The sequence below is a fragment of the Cyclopterus lumpus genome, chromosome 15, assembly GCF_009769545.1.
Source record: "Cyclopterus lumpus isolate fCycLum1 chromosome 15, fCycLum1.pri, whole genome shotgun sequence".
Lineage (NCBI taxonomy): Eukaryota > Metazoa > Chordata > Actinopteri > Perciformes > Cyclopteridae > Cyclopterus > Cyclopterus lumpus.
In genome coordinates, this window is record NC_046980.1 from 23,865,064 (window position 1) to 23,887,973 (window position 22,910).

General features: G+C 47.4%; 1 protein-coding gene across 3 annotated transcripts; it reads right to left on the bottom strand.

The window, feature by feature from the left end:
- Window positions 1–1,099: 1,099 nt before the first annotated feature.
- ndst2a (N-deacetylase/N-sulfotransferase (heparan glucosaminyl) 2a) lies at window positions 1,100–21,490 on the bottom strand. Of its 3 annotated transcripts, XM_034551760.1 has the most exons (15): window positions 21,287–21,490; window positions 13,795–13,845; window positions 12,144–13,687; window positions 10,849–10,936; window positions 9,027–9,181; window positions 7,333–7,518; window positions 6,676–6,804; window positions 5,838–6,020; window positions 5,648–5,744; window positions 5,446–5,569; window positions 4,745–4,919; window positions 4,323–4,493; window positions 3,836–3,945; window positions 3,209–3,311; window positions 1,100–2,924 (listed from the first exon to the last, which is right to left on the bottom strand). In XM_034551760.1, exons 3-15 carry the CDS (start codon window positions 13,215–13,217, stop codon window positions 2,799–2,801), a joined length of 2,721 nt encoding a protein of 906 aa, XP_034407651.1. In that variant the 5' UTR covers window positions 13,218–13,687; window positions 13,795–13,845; window positions 21,287–21,490; the 3' UTR covers window positions 1,100–2,798. The 3 variants fall into 3 exon arrangements, with proteins under 3 accessions (XP_034407651.1, XP_034407653.1, XP_034407652.1); XM_034551762.1 differs by lacking the exons at window positions 1,100–2,924; window positions 3,209–3,311; window positions 3,836–3,945 and adding an exon at window positions 5,111–5,301 and having other exon boundaries at window positions 4,329–4,493; XM_034551761.1 differs by lacking the exons at window positions 1,100–2,924; window positions 3,209–3,311; window positions 3,836–3,945 and adding an exon at window positions 5,081–5,301 and having other exon boundaries at window positions 4,329–4,493.
- Window positions 21,491–22,910: the final 1,420 nt, after the last annotated feature.

Genomic DNA, 22,910 nt, shown 5'->3' on the forward strand with positions numbered 1-22,910 from the left:
CGTGCTCTGGGCCGAGTGCTCTGTAGGAAGCTGAAGTGATGCTGTCGTCGCTGGAGGGTACTGGAATACATCCAGGGAGCCTCTGCTGAGTCTTACCTGCCCTCAGAGTGACTTTGTAATCTCATACTGGGAGGTCACATGCTTCTCCCCCACCAACAAACACATTTATGAATACATGTTGTATTGCTTTGTTTTGGTGTGCCTCTGGGCCGTGACTCAGCTCAAACACCCACATCGTTTTACTGCAGGAGAGAAAAGCAGTCTGAATCTTCCTCCATGTTTTTTAAATCCTTGTGAAGTCGTCCCCCTTTTTGTCTGTTTGGTGATGAGAATAAAAACAGGACACCGGGTCGGCTTGGAATGATTATTATTCATCTATATTATTCAATACTGAAGGAATGCCTGGCATGTGCCATCATTCTGTTTTGAACGTGTTGCTCAGTTTTTTCATTTTCAGTGTTAGCATTTTAAAAAATGTGCTGCGGACAACGAGTTTTGCAGGTTCATGAGAAGAGTTCGTTTATTTTGGAAAATGTGGTCATTGAATTCATTTTATACAAACGTTCTGCTCCATGTAACTCCAGTCTGCTCCCAACATTATTCATAAGCCCAGTGAAGGCCTGCGTGCTACTGCAAGTATGTGTGTGTGGGGATAGAAAGAAGTCATCATATTGTGTGTGTGTGTGTGTGTGTGTGTGTGTTGGCTACCAGCTGTGCACAGATTAAGACTGAGATTGTCTCGAGCAGCTGTGTGTGTTCTTCTGTGAAATGTCATGCTTGTAATCCAACGTATTACAGTATATTTCTGTGTTTGCTGTGTGTAGTTACTTTGGATTATTGCTGCTCAGTGGAGCTCAACAAGGAGCTGGCTCCCTGCTGGGGGGGGGGGGGGGGTGGGCTCATCTCTTCATGGAGTTCTCCATCCATGTTCTTCTCTGAGGGTCCAGACCGTGTGCAGATGGTCTGGCCACACAAATACAATAGAAGCACTTCCTGTCTCCCTAACCACACCCACATTCTGCAGACCTGTTGGTCATGTCGTCACCTGATCACTCCCAACCTGCACAAGCCGAGTGAGCTAAAGAAAGACGCGTCGCCATGGTTTCCAACCTCTCTGTGTTTATTAGAGATGATACAGTGTTGGCCTTTTTGACATTTATACAAAACAAACAAGACAGCAGCTTATGATTCGTCTCCATACTGGCTCCGACCTCCGGTCCTCGGATGGAGACAAGAGTGTGTGTGTGTGTGTGTGTGTGTGTGTGTGTGTGTGTGTGTGTGGTGTTTAGCATTCTGTGTTGCTTTCCCAGCAGATATCTGATATCCATCTGGTTCTCTGTCCTCTGACTGGCCGAGGTGCTTCTCTCCCTCAGTGGGTTTGAGACTCTGGTCTCTGGCTCTGGTCCAGGACCGGGCCCTTGAGACCACATCACGTCAGGAGCCCTGTGCAGCTGCCAACTAGTCATCACTATTAAACTGGTGAGAACACATTCTGATTGATGAAGAAACAAGACCAGGTCAACCTGCTCCCATAGTCCAGGTCCAGTCAGTCTGATCCAGGTCCATGAGGTCTCTGTGGTTCTGAAGGAGCTTCATCATTGTTGTTTCCTCAGCCTGGAGCTCTTGACCAGACCATCAGAACATCTCAGCAGACCATTACAAAAATAAATCTTTTATCTCTTATCGAACTGTAAGTGCAATCCTACAAAGATCCTACGTTAAGGTGACCTCTGTCTCGGGACAAATGGAAGGTGGAGGTTCTCTGTGCCAATGACGGCACTCAAGTCTCTTGGAAACGGTGTTGTCCCATCAGCTCTTCACACTACATTACCCATGAGCCTCAGCAGCTGTTAGAAGGGCCAGAGCCAATCAGGAACACTCGACTGTTGCCATGGACCCCGGCCTTATTCATTACTACGTGGTGTTATAATAAACCTTAATGTTCTGGTCCAGAAGTGTGAAGACTAAAGATCCAGCAGAATGGATGGTAGATTTAAAAACACTGATCTTAGCCAACGTGGAGAACAGTGTGTACCTGCTGATGGGCGGAGCCTGGACTACACCTGGACCACACCTGGACCACACTGGCCTCCAGTCACGTACCGAAACACATGATATTTACACCACCTGTCATCTAACCCTTTATAAAGCAGAGTAGGAAACGGCTGCAGGTAGACACGTGTGTGTGTGTGTGTGTGTGTGTGTGTGTGTGTGTGTGTGTGTGTGTGTGTGTGTGTGTGTGTGTGTGTGTGTGTGTGTGTGGATTGTCTCTTTCAACAAGACAGCTGCTTTTGAAAATGCTTGACGGATGAGACTAGTGAGAGAGTGTGTGTGTGTGTGTGTGTGTGTGTGTGTGTGTGTGTGTATGTGTGTGTCCATCAGCACGCTCTCTCTCTCCTCACATTGAGGGCGACTGATCTGTTCTACATGCCCCAAACCTGCTGGTCACCCAGTCCTCTGGATCGCTTATGGGTTCAGGTTCAGGTTCAGTGCCCCCCCCCCCCCACCCCACCCCAACACACACTGATTGAGGCTGGGGGCTGCCCGGTGCAGGCAGGAGGTCGGCAACAGGTCGGGGGTTGCAGGAAGAGTCGTCTGGGATCCTTTTCAAGCGGTGACCGACGTGTTGAGGAAGATCTCGTGTTGAACAGGAGCCCCAGAAACATCCACTCCGTCACTGCTGATTCCAGATCAGCTGGTCCAGTTTAATCCAGAGCCAAGTGGGGGCTCATCCAGACTCCGGTCCTGACTTCTTCTGTGGTGTGTTTGTCCGTCTGTGTGAGCGAGGGGGTGTGGCCTCAGCTCCAGCTGGTGCTCTGGAGTTCTTGGCGGAGCCAGGACGGCAGCGCGTGGCCGAGCCGGTTCAGCAGGCGCAGCAGCTCCATGTTGTGCGCGCGGTAGTGCTCGGCCAGAAAGGCACGCGACTACACACACACACACACACACACACACACACACACACACACACACACACAAACAAACAAATTGGGAAAGGTCAGAAATCAGAAGAAATAGAGAATGTTATGGAGTTGATATTCAGCTGATTCTCCAGTGTTTATTCTCTGCTGCTGTTTCTCAGCGACACGCCTCCTGAAGATGGAAACCTTGAGGAGCAGCTCCAGAGGCCCACTTCCTCTGGACAGCCGGTCACTGTAGTTTCTAAAGGGACGTTACTCAGACAGACATGAGGTGTGAGGCGGAGACGTACCTCAGGGCTCATGTCCGGGTACTTCCTGCCTTTACTCTTCCCCAGACACTTGGCTCGACCTCCCTCCACCCGCTGACACCAGAAACCTTTGGCGTCATCGTACCTGCAGACACAAAGTGCATTGGACACCTTTCACGTGGGGAAGCGTCTGTTAAGGTCCACTCCGTCTGCATTCTTGTTCAGGTCGGTGACGGAGGTCCGACCGTACGCTCCTCAGCAGCAGAGAGTAGAAGTTTAGGTGTGCTCTATATTTAGAAGAGACGGGACACAACCTGCTGAGCTTCTGGACCAGATTCCATAGAGACAGAAGTATTTGGACTGCAACCAGGTCTCTAAATCTGACTCCAGTGGAAAAGAAACAAAGCAGTCAGGCTGAAGAGTCAATGGCTTCTCCCTTGAGATGCCCCCTTCAGGTGCTGCTCGTTTGTGGGTCTTTCCGCCTTCACTTTTAGGAAGTAATGAACAGCATGCTTACTTGGTCTGAGATCAGGTGACTTATATATATTATGAATTATAATATCATCCACTGAATTAAAGATGAACATCTATACCTCAACCACAGATTGGAATCCACTAGTGACACTGTGTGTGTGTGTGTGTGTGTGTGTGTGTGTGTGTGTTACAAACATTAGAGCCTGGGTGTAGTTGAAGATGGGAGTGACACCGAGGAATCTCTGGATTCCCTCCATCACCAGCGCCGGGTTGGACCGCAGCAGAGCCCCGTCCACGATGTGCAGCTACAACACAGAGGCAGCTCCATCAGGACGCAGCTCCACAGGCGCACATGCACGTCACATGCACGTCACATGCACGTCACATGCACGTCACATGCACATTAACACAAGTATTATCTTGGTAAAAGCTTCTTCATTCATCCACAAAGTAAACACACACAGATGACTTCAGATGAGCATAAACATGCTCTCTGAATCATTAATACAACCAGCTGTGGACCATGGAGTCCACCTGGACCATGGAGTCCACCTGGACCATGGAGTCCACCTGGACCATGAAGTCCACCTGGACCATGGAGTCCACCTGGACCATGAAGTCCACCTGGACCATGAAGTCCACCTGGACCATGGAGTCCACCTGGACCATGGAGTCCACGTACCTGGCTGTGCTGGTAGTGCTGCAGCCAGCGCTCCAGGTGAGGGGCGTAGGCACCGGGGTGGAGACAGCGTCTCTGGAGGGCCAGCAGGTCCCTGGGACCGGAGGGGCCCGCAGTCACCACCGCATGGAAGGTGTTGTTGAGGGCTGCAGAGTCCTGGTGGGCCCTCTGGTGCTGTGGACAGTAATACATAATACAAGAATAGAACAAAAATGCATTAATGAATGAATACTTAGTCAAACTAAATAGTAAATAACACATTTCCAAAGACCAAGCTGACTTTAAAATGATGGTACAACACCTCGGAGTGTCACTCAGTCAGGACGTCCTCATGTGGAATTTCAAAATAAAAGCCCTCTAAAACGTTCTCTCACATTAATGATGGATGGCATCAGGTTAAGTCAAACAGAGGTGATGGTTCCCACCTGGTACCAGGAGTACGCCCGGTCCGACGGGTTGATGAGCACTGCCAGGACCTTGGCTCTGGGCAGCAGGGCGGCGGCTCTCTTCGGCGCCGCCTCCGTGTCAAAGTAGTTGGCACTCTTTTCAAACATGAAATCTGTGCTGACATTGGACGGGAATGGGAAGAAGTCCATGTACCTGAGCACCACAAAGGAAAACAAGGACCAGTTAGCTCCAGCATCCGGATGTCTGAGGGGCGGGGTTTAGGCCTCTGACCAATCACAAACATGGGCAAGTCTGCTGTCAGCACAGAAAACTCTAATATCAGAGAAATATGAAAAGGCAGAGAGTTACTGAGCTCTTATACGAGTTGATGTCTCCAACATCACCTGCTCCACAGCAGGTTAGATGCTCAGCATCCGTTACCATGGCGATAGAAGTGAACCTCCGTCTTGGACTATAAAACCCAGGTTTAACCCCTACACCCGCCTCCTGGTACAGGATCCAGGTCTTTCCTGGCCGTTGCATGTAGCGTCCCACAACAAGTCTGCGTGAGACTACCAGGAGGCCCAGGGAGGGACTGTGGAGAAAGATCACTTCACTGGAGGAATAATCACCCTCCCACTGCGAGTGTGTGCATGTCATGTTAGTATTATATCTAGTAATCTTTAAGCTAAGTTTAAAGAAAGGAAGAAACACCAGAACCCCACCCCCCCCCCTTTACCAGTCAATCCCGTTGTCATAGTTCGCTCCGCTGAAGAACTGGATCTCCTCGAAGGTGGTGGGGCTGGGGAAGGAGCTGGTGACCGCTGGGTGGAGGCTCAGGAATGAATGAAGCGCTGTCGTGCCTGAAGTAAAGACGAGAGGTTTAGAGTGAGCAGGAGGGAGGGACCCACCGACGGATGAGAGCATGGACAGAGAGAGACCTGTTTTCTGTGGGCCAATCACCAGGAACTTGGGGAGGCGGTCGCAGGTCTTTTCTTTGGACCAGATATCTTTGTGTCTCTTGTCGTGACAAGGGTTCTGAAAAATGACCACATCAAGATCAGCGTGCTTTCCTTCATCTCCAAAGAACATTTGAGATTAATCTGCAGAAACCAAAACGTATCCCCTGACCTGCCAGAGGGGGTCCCTCTCCTCGGGGAAGATCTGGAAGTACTTGTCTGCGAGCTGCACGGGGGGCAGCGTCTGCAGCCGGAGGTTGGTCCAACACTGGACAAACTTCACCAGAGACTCGAAGGTGTACAGACCCAGGCGGTCGTTGCCGTAGTTCGACAGGTGAGTCATGAAGATGCTGATCTGGATCGAGAGGACACAATGTACCGGTTAGTCCAGCATGTACCTGCAGCAGGAGAGTCCTAGACCCCTTGATTGACACTTCAGACCCCTTGAAAACCTCAATGTATTTGGATCCAGACGATATTCTATAATTCTGAACTCAGAGAAACAAGTTGGACACGTGAGGAACGTTCCACCAGCAGAACTATGAGCCGTCGGATATGTGGAACAATACAACTACTAAATGTTATCATATTACAATGAAGTACAAGAAGAAGAACAAAGGAGGGCAGAGCGGCCCCTAGTGGTCAGAAGCAGGACTGGAGGTTCTGGGTTTAATATTATAACTATTGCACACATATTACAAGGAGCGCTCCTGATATCCAACAGGAAGTAGCATGAGGCTTATTGGAGTGCAGACAGATTATTATCGTGGTGTGATTTCAGTTTCATTATGAACAACTATATCAAGTATTTGCCAAATGAAAACTGAGCTCTCTGACCACTGAAAGCAGGAAGAGGCATATGAATAAATGAATGGTGTCCAGGGCAGCTGGGAGGGAGAAGGGCCACAAGCTGAGGGGCCAGATAGTGAGCGCTCATGTGTTAGTGAGGTCTCCAGTTCATTCCAGTCTCCAGTCAGTGGGGTCTCACAGCAGACCAGGTCCAGACTTACAGGGTTTAGGAGGACCGTGAGGAAGAGCTCTCCTCCTCTGATGCTCTTGTCCAGCTCCTTGGAGCCTCCTGGGTATTCGTTATAGAAGATCGTGTGGGTGAACAGCCCACAGGTCTGCCTGGGCAACACCTGAAACACACAGAGGTCTTTAGTGGCTGCTCCATGTGTCTGCAGCAGGTTCAGCTGAAGCCTTCTGTGTGCTCACAGCAGGCTGAAACACTGGATATAGAAACAGGAACTATGAAGCATCGGTCTGAACAAAGGTCAACGCGGTCTTATTCAGCATGATTTCAGCTCCACTTTGTGTGTCATGATGTTGAAGTGCTGCTGTTGGTTAATCAGCATATTCATATACATTGCAAAGTGATGCGGTTTCACAGAGGATCTGGATCTATGGAGGCCTTTGTGCTCTTGTTGGAGCACTGGAGGGACTCCAGAGGGAAAACATTGTGCGTTAAACTTCACTTGTTTGATTATTACTTACTTTACATTAAGACTTTGTTTTCAGACTCTTAATGCAAAAAATGAATAAACTATGATGTATTATTAAGTATTTAAAATCAGCCACCTTTACCAGCTGTGTAATGCATCAATAATTATATATATATACACATACATACATACATACACACGTCTACATCACTGCAGCAGACTGACCTGGATCTCATTGTGGATGAAGCCGCGGCGGTACCGAGCCGGCCTCAGGTGAGGGTACTCCTCAGTGCTGGTCACCTTGATGCCCCACACAGACTTCCAGGCCTCATACAGCTGGCTGTGGACTGGGTAAACCCCCGAGTGGTGCGGAGCCACGGCGTAGCCCATGTCAGTGGGGATGCCGTGCTCCTGGAGAGGAGGAGGTGGAGAGAGGACAGGATGAGGGCAAAGAAGAAGAGAACGTTAACGGTGGGAGAGAAGAGTGTACGGAGGTCTGCTGGTCTAAATACTCAACATCTCTGGAACCGGTCAGAGACCCCACAGCCACCAGCACATCGTCTTTTAGAGGCTGGTACCAACCCGTCAGCCTGTTGGGAAGGAGGCTAAATGAAGCTTAAAGAGGGGGAACCCTGGCATGGCCATATTCACAGGGGTCCCTTGAGGTGCCCACTTGATGCACCACTTTTCACCCATTCTAAAATGGGGCATTTGAACATTTCTGCATGCGTCCCTAAACCAGCGGCCGCTCCGCCTCCAGCTGGTCTCCAGCTGCCACAACCCTTCAGGGGTCCGCTGTCACCAAATCAACAATCACCATTTTCTTTTGTGCGATCCAAATCAGTTCTAGCCCGTTTCCATTTCTATGGCCTGAAAAGCTTCTGGATCCAACGAGTCCGACTGTAATAATCAAGTCAGTCCACAGTTTCACAAACTAGACTTCCCTTTAGGAAATGACCTGTTGTGACCTCTAGGGTAATCAGCCTTAATAACCAAGGATGGGTCAAATGCAGAGAAAAGTGTACATCATCATCATCATCATCATCGGTACTTTTTTAATGAGCATCAAATCTGTGTAACACATATCAACCCAGATAATACTAATAACTCATTAAGGCATACTAGAGCTCCACACACATGCAGCCACACACACACACACACACACACACGTTGTGTTGTCGTGCTCCATGCAGCCACACACACACACACACACACACACACACACACGTTGTGTTGTCGTGCTCCATGCAGCCACAAACACACACACGTTGTGTTGTCGTGCTCCATGCAGCCACACACACACACACACACACACACACACACACACACGTTGTGTTGTCGTGCTCCATGCAGCCACACACACACACACACACGTGGTGTTGTCGTGCTCCATGCAGCCACAAACACACACACGTTGTGTTGTCGTGCTCCATGCAGCCACACACACACACACACACACACACACACACACGTTGTGTTGTCGTGCTCCATGCAGCCACACACACACACACACACACACACACACACACACGTGGTGTTGTCGTGCTCCATGCAGCCACAAACACACACACGTTGTGTTGTCGTGCTCCATGCAGCCACACACACACACACACACGTTGTGTTGTCGTGCTCCATGCAGCCACAAACACACACACGTTGTGTTGTCGTGCTCCATGCAGCCACACACACACACGTTGTGTTGTCGTGCTCCATGCAGCCACACACACACACGTTGTGTTGTCGTGCTCCATGCAGCCACACACACACACACGTTGTGTTGTCGTGCTCCATGCAGCCACACACACACACGTTGTGTTGTCGTGCTCCATGCAGCCACACACACACACACGTTGTGTTGTCGTGCTCCACACACACACACACACACACACACACTGGCTCTCTGTCATGCGGCCGCTAACCTGAGCAAAGATCTTGTTGAGCCTCATCTGCTCCGCCAGGACGCTGACGTTGTGAAAGAGGTGAGGCTGCATGTGGCTCCACATGTGAGGGAACCACCAGAAGTCCATCCTGTGCTGCAGCAGCATGTCGTCTCCCCGATCCTCTTCATCCGTTCCTGGACACACACAGACAGACACAGACACACACAGACACACACACACACAGACTTTACAGGATGACTAATATGATGATCCACAACCAACCCTTCCTTGTTACTCTACATAAAAGGACTGCATGAGTCCACAGGATAAAGACAGATGTTCTCCTCTCACCCGCAGCTGCATTCCTGAACACATTTCATTGTATAACGTCTGTTTGGTGGAGAAAGAAACTAGAAACCACCAACATCATGTAAATGGTGGAGGTGCCACAGTGTAGTCTGTGAATCTCATAGCTTTGTGTTTGTTGGACCAGCTGCTGGAATAAACTTTAATTGTTTTTACTTGGGAGCTTTTGAAGAGACGAGGCTCAATGTGGGGCCGTCTGCAGCGGACTAAACCGGCCCGGAGAGGAAGCCAGCGGGTTGAAAGAACCTGCAGGTCTGTGCTGGACCACTCTCTGCAACAATGCACGAGAACACTAGAGGGGCACTTGGAGAGAGCCAACGACGGTGCATTCAGGAGCTCCTCGGACCGTCCCGCCTGCTGAGTTCTTTTGTTGAAGAGTTGTGAAGGTGAAACAACATGGACGCTACAAAGATGGGTTTTATTTTAGTGCTTCGACAACACAATACTTGTTTTGTTGTTGTTGTTGTTCAGGCTTAACGTGAATGTGTTGCAGTCGGGAACCCTTTTTTCCTATTATTCTCACCGGCCCGTGAACGCAGCACAAATGTCAGTGCCCTCCGTGTTAATGAACGTGAACCGTTTGAACACAAACCAGCTGAACACATAACCTCCTGGTGGAGGCCACTGACCGGATGTTCACTCTACGCTGGTGGGCTGGTGTGGGTTCAGGCAGACCGCTGCTGTCTCTTCCTGGTGCCGCGTACCAGTGGTACCAGAACCCTACTGGTACCACTGGTACCGTACTAAAGATCTTTGTGAAAGATTCAGATTATTCTTAGTCAATGTGAGGCAGTGGTGAGTATTTCCACAGTAGCCAAGGATATCTACAGTTCTAGTATCAGGAATGTGAAGCTCCATCGGGCCCGTTGGGCCCTGAATGCAGCCTGTCAGGCGGTGAAGAATTTGTGTGACAGGACGTTATTTAGCCTTAATCGATTTAGGGGGATCTATTGGCAGAAATGTAATATACATGTTTTCTTTAGTGTATATTAACCTGAAACTAAGAATGTTGTTGTGTTTTTGTGAGGCGCTTATATCCACACCAGAGATCGTTTCCAGTGGCGAGCTGGTAGGACAGAACGTTCCTGCTCAGGAAAATAGGAGAATGTTGAACATTTGACTTTCCACTCTCATTTTCCATGTGCTTTCAATGCCTGGAAATGTGGTTAACTGGTCTCCAGCTTTACCCCCATGTTCTACAGGAGCCCTGAAGGGACAAACCAAACACTGGCGCTGCAGGGTTTGAGTTAAGTTTGAGCATTGGTTTGTCTTGGTTATTATGAATTGCATAATTTAATGTGGTTAATATAAGAGTTCAATTAATTCTCCCAATTTGACGTTTTGCTTTTTCCTAGATAAAGTCATCGTAAACAAAGATTGTGGTGTCGAGGGCAGAGATGATGAACCCACCAAGACACGTCCCTCTCATCCCACAAAGATCCAGAGCTCCAACATCACGTTTCAAACACAGCTTTGTTACCCAACGTCACCGTACCTGTGTGATAGAACTTCCCGGAGAATCCCAAATTGAAGGTGAAATTAGGGACCAGCGCTCTCAGCTTGCTTTGAGTGTTGAGCAATGCCTGTGAAGGGATGAAGAACACACCTCTTACTCAGCAGCAGCAGGTACTTCTGATGATTTAACGGTTGTTACGCGTAGTTTACTACGACCGGAAGGCAGGGTATGCGTTGGGCGGGGCTACAAGGTGATTGACAGGTCGCTGCCACTACCAGAGACATACACACCGTCTATGTCACTCCTCCACAGTCCGAATATGGTCATTTCTGTTCTCTGGTTGCAATAAAACAAGATGGCCACAAACCGACGGGGACGTCACCATGACTTTAAATTATATTATTATATTCCTCTATGGTACGAATGGATTGTTTTACAAGTAAATATTATCAAAGCTCGTTTTAAACTAATGAAAAGCGGGTTAACATGCATTCAACCAAAGTCAATATTACTCAAACTAATAATGAACAATCATAACTGTAGATATCTTTAATGAGAAACCCCATACACACGAATGTCACCGCTAGTTAGTAGATATCTAAAATTATCATTTTAACTTGTCAAATACTTCTTCAGGTATCTTGAATTGACGTTGCAGATCAGTAATGAATATCCAGTCGAGCTAACACACATTTAAACGACGTCCTGTGGCCAACAATGCAACAGGAACTACACTGAAGGCCCAATGGATAAAAGACGCCTTGTGAGTCATTACGTCTGTGAGTTATACATCTGGATGTGTATTTAGGCGCCAAAGCACTGACCTGAACGTGTCATAATGCAAATTGAAACTGTTGGGCAGAATATTAATAACTAAATCTGGCTGTATGGTCTGGGAAATGAGTGGCTCTGGTGGGTGTTATTGGGTCCTTTAAAGCTCACAATAACAGATTTACTGTGGCTTGTTTATGGTCAGAGTGAGTTGATCTGTTGCTCAGCTCCAGATCATTCCTATGGAGTGGTGTGTGTGTCTTTGGGTCGTTACCAACTCCTCTATAGGTTAATCCTACAAGTGACCCCATTCACATCATCATTTGATGTATTTTCATGATAAACATATAAATTACAGCTCTCTCAGTAATCCCTCTAACTTTAAATGAGTCACTCAACAACAGTCATTGAACTGAACCGGTCTTTTAACTACACTTCCTTGGCATACCATCTGAAGTCCTCTTTACATGAACATGAATCCGTGTCAAGTTCTCACATTCAACCACTAAGCAAAGCTAATGTCTGATCATCTGTGGTCGCTTGTGTGACTGCGGTTCACCCACCTCCACGTCCGACACCTTCATACGGGTTCCTTCCTTGCCTACGAATATATCGTCCACGTCCACCAGGATGTGGCGGTCCAAGGACAAGCACAGTCTCTTCCCTGTCAGGTAGGCAATGGAGTCCACAAACACCAGCTTGTGAAGCCAGTAGTTGAGATTGTTTCCAAAGAGAACCCTTTGAATGCCATCGTGGAGCCCCAAGTCCTGGACCACGGTGGCGTGGAGGGCCCGGGAGGGGCTGGGTCCAAAATGTGCCAGTGCCTCAGAGGACTTGGTGCTGGCCAAAAGCACTGGTTCATAGGTAGAGTGGTTGGACTGAAAAACGGTCCAGTCATCCCCTGGTAGAGAGCCCTGCTCCACCTGGTTGGGCTTAGTGATGTAGAGGAGAGGAGCGTTGGGGTTGATGCGGTAGTCCCTGAGGCCCAGGTGTGAGTGTAGAAAGAGGGGGAAACCTTTGAGCTGTGCACTGAGGAGAGAGTTTTCATTCGCTTTGAAGAAGCCGATGACGCCTACTCCATACTCGGCACAGTACTTGTCCAGCAAGTCGCGGTTCCATGCATCCAGATTGACATATTTCAACACATTTTCATAAATGATCAGTGTGTAGCGCCCTCGGTTATGCTCCGTCAGCGTGGGCATGTTTCCTTTACCAGGAGCAATCTCTGTCCGGTAGTGGAAGCGGCTGGACTCTAATATGGCTATGATCTCCTGGCCCAGCTGGGAGTAGATGCTCTCCACGAACACCAGAACCACAGGCTCCGTCCTGGAATTGTCCACCGCCTTTACCTGCCGCAGTCGGCCCTGGTGCTGGGGGAGGAAAAGCGGTGCCCTCTGGACGCCGGGCCCTCCTCCGTCGGCCCCGGTGCTCGCTCCCGGAGACATCCCCCCTCCTCCGCCGCAGTCACTGAAGGGCAAAGGGGGGGCCTCCTTGATTTTGGGGCTGTTGGACACATAGTAAGCTAGGAAGGCCATGGACAGGAGGCAGAAGATGATAAGTGCCAGGATGAGGCGGTGGAGCTCCAGCTGACGGACACCTCGCATTAACTTCCACACACCCAGGCCTGCAACTACCATGGTGTTGGAGGGGAGAGGCGGGACCGGGCCGAGAGCAGCAGCGACGAACGAGGAAGGAGAGCAGAGAGGTAGAGGAGAGGTGGGAAGAGGAGGAAGATTGAGCAGTAGATACTGGCACTGGGCTGTGCAGAGGAATAGCCATTTACACTAGGTCACCATGGCCAGCATCATCCACTTCTAGCTCTGCAGCGCATTATACACTCGAGACGACTGAATGGAAGGAGGGAAGGATGGATGATTGTTTGATGGATGGAATGTCAAATATAAGGCGATTGAAGAGGGAGAGGTTTGCCGATGGGCCGGGTCAGGTCTCTCTCTCTCAAGCAGCTGTGTAGGTGTCTCTACATGTGGATGTGTCCATCTGTAGAGGCGTGCGTCGTCTCTCAGCAGTGGAATTGTCTGTGCTGGTGGTCTGTGCTTCAGGGCTGAGCCCCCTCAGGCCACCTAGCCAGGACATCCCAGAAAGATATCTAGAGGATGAAGACAACGTTAAAAAAGGTGGTGGAGCTCCTTATTAGGGATGAGCATATTAAAAACTATTCAATCAAGGTTTCCCAAATGGCAGCGAGAGTCTCACCTGGACAACACTGCAGATCAGAAAACCCTGTGATCCAGATCCAGAGGACCCCTGCTCGAGAGGAAGGTGGAGAGAAGGGAGGAGGAGAAAGAGAGAAAAGAAAACATGCATTTGGTTAATTTAAAGCAACAAATCCAAGAGGTTTCATACAATATGAGCTGGTCTATTCTCTCCTTGAAGTATGGACGAGTCCTTCAGGGAGGCACATTCATGTTCTGCGTCGATAGCTGAAGCAGTTCAAGGATTAGATGGAAATGAGTAAACAATGAATAATCAGCACCAACAACTGGCTTTGCTGCATTTGGTGAAGTAAACAATAAAAGTACGTGGGAGTCACAGTTGACTCTTCTCCTTTAGTCCAAAGAGCACTGCAGTAAAAACGACCCATCATTCAGCTTCCAGTTCTGTTGTGTGTGGCGCTAACGGTGAAACTAAAGATTAAAGATAAAACACTCTGCACGTCACATCTGTTCAACACACGCCATTGAATGACTTCATAGCAACTGCAGCCGAGGATCATGGGTATACGGTTCAGACAGTTAGCATACCAAACCAAAGAAGAGCACATGCAACAACATCCACTCAGCTGTGGGATACATCCTCTGCATCTCAGAGAAGAACCATCATAGGCCATCGTTGCTGATGAGATATTAATGATCCACATGTGAAATAGAGAACCTGTACATTATCCAGGAGGTTGAGGATCATTGAGGCCATCATTAAAAGAGGACTTTGACATGGGAACTTACAGCATGTTCACAACACGGGCCAAAATGTAACACAAACGGGCCAAAATGTAACACAAACGGGACAAAATGTAACACAAGTTTATGCAAACTTGTTGAATTGAAAACACATAAAAAGTCAATATCTAATAACACAACGAAGGTGTAGCAACATTCCTTTAAATGCTGTGGTTATGTCAACACTCGGGCCGTTCTGCTTTTATTAATCATCATCAAGTACGGCAATATGAACGTTTTTGACACATTTAAATTATTATTTGTATTTTTTTTAAATCAATAAATAATAATGCTCACAATAAAATTGTGTCCGCACATAATGAGGCGGTTGTAGCCGACACTAGCAGATCCTCCTCTGTTGCTCTCCTGAAGGTTTCTTCACTTTTTTCCCTGTCAAAGGTTATTTTTGGGGAGTTTTTCCTGATCCGATGAGAGGTCAAAGGTCAGGGATGTCGTATGTGTACAGATTGTAAAGCCCTCTGAGGGGAGTTTATAATTTGTGATATTGGGCTATACAAAATAAACTGAATTGAAAGCGGTACGGATCGTAAAGCCCTGAGGTCCCTAACCACAATAAATAAAAAGTGCTCCCAAAGAACACAATATGAATAACGCTCCTTTATGAACCGTACCCTGGTGCATTGTAGATTACCACCAGACAGGCCGGGTTGGATCATAACGGAGGTCCAGGAGGCTGCGGTCCTAATGAGCCTGTTTAATGGATGACGGGCTGAACACGACCCTCTGGGTCCACAGAACAGAGCCCGATAACGTGCTGCTGAGCAAAGAGACACATCCTGTGGGGGGTGTTCAATAACTTATTATACAATATATGTGCAAATTACTACATATCTGATGAGATAACGCCTCATTTGCATATTTAAACAACTTTCCAGAAAGCCGCTAATAGAAGATAAGCGTCTTAATGGAAGAGCATCTGGGGAGTTTCTCAAGAGTTAAATATTTGACCCAATTCACGCGGGATGTCTCTACTTAAGCCAACAAGACGCTGGGCTGTAATTAATACGGAGGTAAGGGGGATCAAATATAAACCACAGTAGAGAAATGAATCCCTCAACTAGCCGTGCTGAGGCTGGTGGGCACCGCGCCCTCCAGGAGCTCACCGCTCTGGAACTGAACCAGTCCTCAACATTCAGGGGAACTCGGGGAAAGTGGCCTTGAACCAACTCTGTGTCCGATACAGAACGCCTTTCATTCAAAGGTCCCTGAGTAACGGCTCTATGGAGTCCCGGAGGCTTCTGATCACAATCACCTGCTGGCTGCTTCTGGAGTGACACGCAGTCCTGGATCATCTCCAGCATGTGACCCGTTAGTGACTGGTTCAGTGCTACCTGTGCAGACTGGGATTCAAAGAGGGGCGGAGGGGGAACCCTCACACATGCCAGAGCTACTTAGTAGCCTGTAAGAAAATATACATGCATTTATTGATTGATTATTAGTGATGAGGTCGACTAATCAGGTTGAGGTGACGAGAAAATATCACACACACACACACACACACACACACACACACACACACACACACACACACACACACACACACACACACACACACACACACACACACACACACACACACACACACACACACACACACACACACACACACACACACACACACACACACACACACACACACACACACACACACACACACACACACACACACACACACACACACACACACACACACACACACACACACACACACACACACACACACACACACACACACACACACACACACACACACACACACACACACACACACACACACACACACACGATCTGTTGCTTCTATCCCGTCATCACTCCAGAGACAACTAAAGAAACAGCTGTTACTTACACACTAGCAGTACCACTCTGGAAACGTTATACAAATAAGGATCATTTCATATGGTCGTGTACTACACAGTAGGAAGACTGAACAAGCACCAAAAGGCATCCCCTCACCACAGGCTGTAAAACTGGAAAGCGTCTCTGAAGCACGGAAACTGCATAAAGAAATAGAAGGTTTGCATTGGGAGCCCGTTTCAGTTAGTTCCATCTGAGTTAGCCAACTGGAACAAACTGAAAGATTAAATATATAAGTGTGTCTATGTTTTTATTGTATTTGATTATTACATTATGAGGGAACAGGCTGAAGTCTATGCTGCATTCTCTCTCCTGACCACCAGGGGGCGACTCCTCTGGTTGTATAGAAGTCTATGCTTCATGTGTTAAAGCTGCATTCTCTCTCCTGACCACCAGGGGGCGACTCCTCTGGTTGTATAGCAGTCTATGCTTCATGTGTTAAAGCTGCATTCTCTCTCCTGACCACCAGGGGTCGACTCCTCTGGTTGTATAGAAGTCTATGCTTCATAAAGCAGGGTATGCTTTGGGACAGGGCTACAAGGTGATTGACAGGTCGCTGCAGCTTCCAGAGCTCCGCCTCCGCAGTCCAAATATGGTCACTTCTGTTCATATGGTCACCGTTTCATCACCAAACTCAAGGCTTCAAAACATCAGTCCACTAACCAATGGGAGACGTCGCCATGACTACGTCCACTTCTCATATACAGTCTGTGGCTGGTCACAAAGCTCGTGGTCGCACGGATCGGATCAGCAAAAAAGGGAAAAAGAAGCAAATATAATATTTTTTCTGCCAAAACAATCGTCAATGATCAATATTGGCAGATCCATATCATTTAGGTTGCTTTGTTGAATCAACACACATCATGAGTGTTATAATTTACCTTTGTCCTGTTTGCCAGCTCTCATTTCAACAGTGATCCATAGTTCACAATGTAACATCAGAAACCACTACAAAGCATTATTGATCTCCTGATCGCATATTTATTGAATATGGTTCGATGACGATCGTCAGAAAAACTGTATTTCATACTATGATGGTTAAAGTGTGGAATTAATCTGTGACACACACACACCATTTTTATGAGGCAAAATGGCTCGAAAATAAAGAAATCTTGACAGAAACAGCTGCCAGGCTGCCATTGGCAACCCTTTTTCGGTAATTGGCAAACAATTCTTGGCCTTGAATTCTTGCACATATAAAAATAGAGATGGCAAACAGCAGAAGGAGCACCCCAGTCTGTTCAGCTGCAAGTGGGGGGGCTTCAGCTGTGTCATCTCTGAAAGTACACATGATGGACGAGCTGATGTTGGCGTCACTCGAGAGAACAGTCCAAGACTTCACTGTGGCCACTGAGCACGTTCCTCTATGACTTTAATAAAGAGAGGAATTGATATTCTACTCTCAACTGCTACTTGAGAAAGGCCACACCATCCTACAATCCATCTGAAAGAATAATTCAGAAGTACTAGAAGTCCAAACACCAGCTCCCCAGTTCCATGAAATTAAAGAAAACAGTCTTCCAAACCTCTAAAATGAGGTATTTAAGTGCAACACCTTCCCAAAGCCAGACACAGAGGACAGGGGGGGGGGGGGGGAGCTTCCTGAACAAACTATTCATTACAGCCTGTCGTGTCTCGACTTGTTCCAACACACCCTCCCACTCCACCCTGTAGACACTCCTTCCACAGAAACACCAATAATGGCCTGAAACAAAGAACAACCACACGGACTGACGGCCCACAGGAGCCTCATGTGAACCTGCCATAAAGCTTCCCAGTATGACTTTGACGGAGCACCAGTGACAGCTCGACTGAGTCATAGGTCCATCTAAACTAATGTCATTGAGTAACGAGTGGACTCGACCAACAGGTGGCTGGCGTCGTGTCAGATGAGTAGTTTACATGAGGAAAGCGACAGGTTCATCTTACAGGAGGGATGAAAAGCATGCGGCCAACACAAGTCAAGCCATGGAAAGAAAACACGGCCAGCAGCTGATGAGCTTCAAGTTGAGATGGAGGTCAGACAGCGAGTCAGAAGCTGTTGGTGCAGACATGTGATGTCAGAGGAAACACCAGACAGCATTCTCTACACTTCTTCCCAAATGTAGTATTTCTATCCACACGCTGTTACCGGTCATCCGACTTTCTCCCACGGTCAGTGTTCAGATGCCCTTTTGCTATTTCACAGGTTATCGTCCTCAGCTGCTCAAGTGTTGCATCAGAAATGACAACCTTCATTTGATCAGCCAGCATACAGAGCACCTCTTGTTTCATCAGGTCATTCATCATTTAACATAATCATTCCAACATATTTTCATCACAAATATACAATGCCATTTATACAGTGAATGATTATATTGTACCCATCTCACTCACACCTGATGCTGCATCTAAAAATAGGAGCATCCATCAAACCACCGGACAGACGTCATTCTGCTGACAATGGAAAGGACGCGATGATCAGCTCGATACAAAGAGCTGAGAACACGGGGTAAAGGTGAGGCTGAGGCTGTATTAGCACCAGAGCCCTCAGAGGACGGATGCTATGAACAGAACCACGCTTCGGACAAACCCACCCTTTGTTTACAATTATGCAAGACAAGGCGAATAGAAGCAGATGAATGAGGACGTCCTGATTTGATCTCAAAGATTGGTATAGGACCCTAAAATAGTCATGTGTTATGAATCAGAGCAGAATATCAACTCTTTTCTTCAAATCTCAGGCAAAGTCTGCACCAATGCAGCCAACACTGAGGACTCGTTAAGGGACCGATTACAGAGGGGGGTTCTTATGTCTACTTTACTACTAAAAAGATAGAATTACCACCTCGTAGTAAGTTAAGGAGCTCAAAGTACCTGATCACACCTCTATTATAACGGCCAGTCGGTCCACAAAGGGTGCCATCATGGTGACTGGTCCACTTCTTCTGTACAGTCTGACCAGAACACCAGTCGGTCCACAAAGGGTGCCATCATGGTGACTGGTCCACTTCTTCTGTACAGTCTGACCAGAACACCAGTCGGTCCACAAAGGGTGCCATCATGGTGACTGGTCCACTTCTTCTGTACAGTCTGACCAGAACACCCCACACCGTGGACGTCATCAACCCTGCAAGCATTTCACTGACAGAGTGTTGACTCTTCTGGGGTAACTGGGCTTTTCATCTGAGAATATGACACGGCATGCTGACGCCTGTCTCTCTCTCTCTCTTTCCATCTCCCTCTCTCTAAATTCAATTCAAAGAGGCTTTATTGGCATGCCCTTCCCATCAGACCGCATTACCACATCACCCTGTTCTATACAAGGCCGTACAAACATGGGAAAGAGCCAACACAACTATGTCAACACCTTTTCAATGCAGACAACAAGAACTGAATCAGCAACAATAACAGTAATAACAAACAGAGTGTGTGTGGGTGTGTGTGGGAAGAAGTCACATTTATACAATAAATGTGACTTCTTATTGCATAGAATGATGCCCTGCATGCTCAAAGCGTCCAGTGGAATTTACTTTCAAATGCAGTGGTTTTCTATGGGTTCCTGAGGTGAAGGTTTTATGAAAGTAATGTGTTAGTCTTTTCCTCGTTTACTGCCATGGCCCAGGTCAAGTAGTACTAGCTAAACCAGGTCTCTCCCTCTAATATGGGGACGCCAGTTCACCAAAGCCTTTAAAACCTTTCACATGGTGTACGTGAACATTTATTAGCCTGATCTGAAGTCAGCCCTGGTTGTGACGCATGAAGACAGCAGCCTGAGAGGCAGGAGGAGAAGCCACGATCCCAAACTGAAGCTGGGTTTACTAGAACACAGGGCGACATTCACCAAACGATCAATAACATCACGTAACATCTGATCAAAGGTTAGGTCAACAGAACCGAAGCATTCACGGGTCCACTTTTAGAATTTCATCGTGCAGGGTCTAAATTCACTGTAACATTGAGGTTCCTTTCACTGCAGGAGAACACAGCGAGGATCTTGTTCCTGCACCAGTAACGCGGCTGCAACTTAATGCAGTCGTAACACATCTTCTGGGCTGCAAATGCAGAATTAGACCATGCACGTAATCTATTCTGATCCAGGTAACACCTCAGCCCTCAGGTAACACCTCAGCCCTCAGGTAACCCCCCCCCCCTCATTCAACAAGTCCCTCTTCACTTATTTCTAAATAGTTCACTGCACACACACAGTCAGTGAGTCTCTGGGGCCTCATCATGAGCCTGAAGCAGCCGCTCCACCGAGCTCGGGGAGACGGTCGCCATCGTGCAGGGCTCCCGCTGAGTGGCCGCGGTGGCTCCGACTGTAGCGGGCAGCCGGCGGCCTGGAGGCCGGCCGCCCCGCGACACAGCTCCCGGTCTGAGAACCGTGAGCTACCGCGACTCTGTCGTTACCTCAGATGTGACACTGTTGACAACACAGCCGACGAACCGGGGTTGTTAAGAAGCGGGGCAGACACGCGTACGAGCCCCCCGGTGGCGCTCCACTGAGTACCCGGGGAGAAGGGGTCCACTGCCGGCCCCCAGCAGCAGCTCGGCGGGGCGGACCGCTAACTGAAGCAACAGTCTCACACAGCGCCGCTAGCTAGCATAGCTGACGGCTCGGGGGAACACTCGGACCCGCACCTGTGGACCCGAGCCCCGGGTTCTGGTCCCTCTAGGGAGCGGACCCCTCCGTATGATGCGCACCGCTCGGCCCCGTCACGCTCACCCGTAACTGGGATAACTGGGGTAACTGGGACCGGAGGTAACGTTAGCTGCTGATGCTACGGCAGCTAACTACCGACACTCACCGGACGTTACCTTCACGTTGACACGGTGTCACAAACACGGAGTGTGTCCGTGCTAACGGCCCGGCTCGGGACCGGTCCGGGACTTACCGGCGGTCGCTCTCAACACACCGACCCGACGGGAGGAACGGAGGACAGCAAGCTCCGGCGTTAAAAGTGAACTTCAGCACATCTCCGCTTGGTCTGCCATCTTGGATCTACGGGAAGCCTGGACTCGACCAACGCGGGCACCTCGGGAGGGTTCACAACACCACCCCGAGATCCGCCTCGAGGAGTTGGTCTTCTCCGGAGAGACGTCGGTGGGAATGATGACGCATCATTTTGATGATGACGCCACAGACTAGTCTGGTTGAAGCCTGACAGATGTGCACTGATTTATATATATATATATATATATATATATATATATATATATATATATATATATATATATATATACACACACACACACAGATGTGACAGATGTGCACTGATTTATATATATATATATATATATATATATATATATATATATATATATATATATATATATATATATAGTGCACATCACGTCAGTGGGAATGAGACCTGACATATGTGCACTGATTTATATATATATATATATATATATAAATCAGTGCACATCTGTCACATCTGTGTGTATATATATATATATATATATATATATATATATATATATATATATATATATATATATATATATATATACACACACACACAGATGTGACAGATGTGCACTGATTTTTGTATATATATATATATATATACACACACACAGACACGGATGTGTGTTTATATATATTTCTTTATATATATATAAACATATATATATGTATATTTATGTATATATATATGATATATATGTATGTATATATATATACACACATACATACATATATAACCCTATACATATATATATATAGGTTATACATTAGAACACTGGAGAAATGAAACCAAAAGCCAAAGTGGAATCCATCTTTAATCTTTATTTGACTCTAAACAGAGAACATCAATGGGCTGAATGTGTGGACGTGTCAGAGATAGCAGATGGAGACTGATCCTCTCCAAAGGCTCACTGACCCCCAACAGAGACCAGCAGGTACGTGGGCGGTCCACACAGAGATGCACTTCCTCCTCCACGGCCACAACTTCTCTACTAAGAGAGGAAACAAAGAAGACATCCTCATGTTGAGCCAGAGGACAGCAGCTATATATATATATATATATATATATATATATATATATATATATATATATATATATATATATATATATATATCTCAGAGGACACACCGTCAGGTCTCCCAGGTGAAGGGACAGCAGCTGGACATGTATCTGGACCCACAGTCACTCATAGATCCAGACAAGGACCAGTATCAGGACCAACCTGCATATGACACCTGTGTGATTCATATGTAATATGTGCATTCTGTCAAATGAGAGGGAGAGAGTGAGCGAGAGAGAGAGAGAGAGACGATGAATTGGTTGTGAAAGAGCAGTGAGTGGAAGTTCTGAGTACAACATTTAACAGTACAAAAAAGTATATTTCAGATAATCTAACTTGTTTTTGTCAAAACGGTTTCAATAACAAAACAAAATGTTTGATGAATATTCTGATGTATATATATATATATATATATATATATATATATGTACATACATATATATATACATATATATATATACATACATATAAACATACATATATACCTAC

Excerpts from the sequence above, each read along its gene's own strand:
- ndst2a (XM_034551760.1), bottom strand. The coding sequence starts at position 13,217 with ATGGTAGTTGCAGGCCTGGGTGTGTGGAAGTTAATGCGAGGTGTCCGT. Across the intron at positions 4,920-5,445 it reads TATGACAACGGGATTGACTG|GTACATGGACTTCTTCCCAT; the intron begins GTAAAGGGGGGG and ends TGTGGTGCTCAG. Across the intron at positions 2,925-3,208 it reads ACCCGGACATGAGCCCTGAG|TCGCGTGCCTTTCTGGCCGA; the intron begins GTACGTCTCCGC and ends GTGTGTGTGTAG.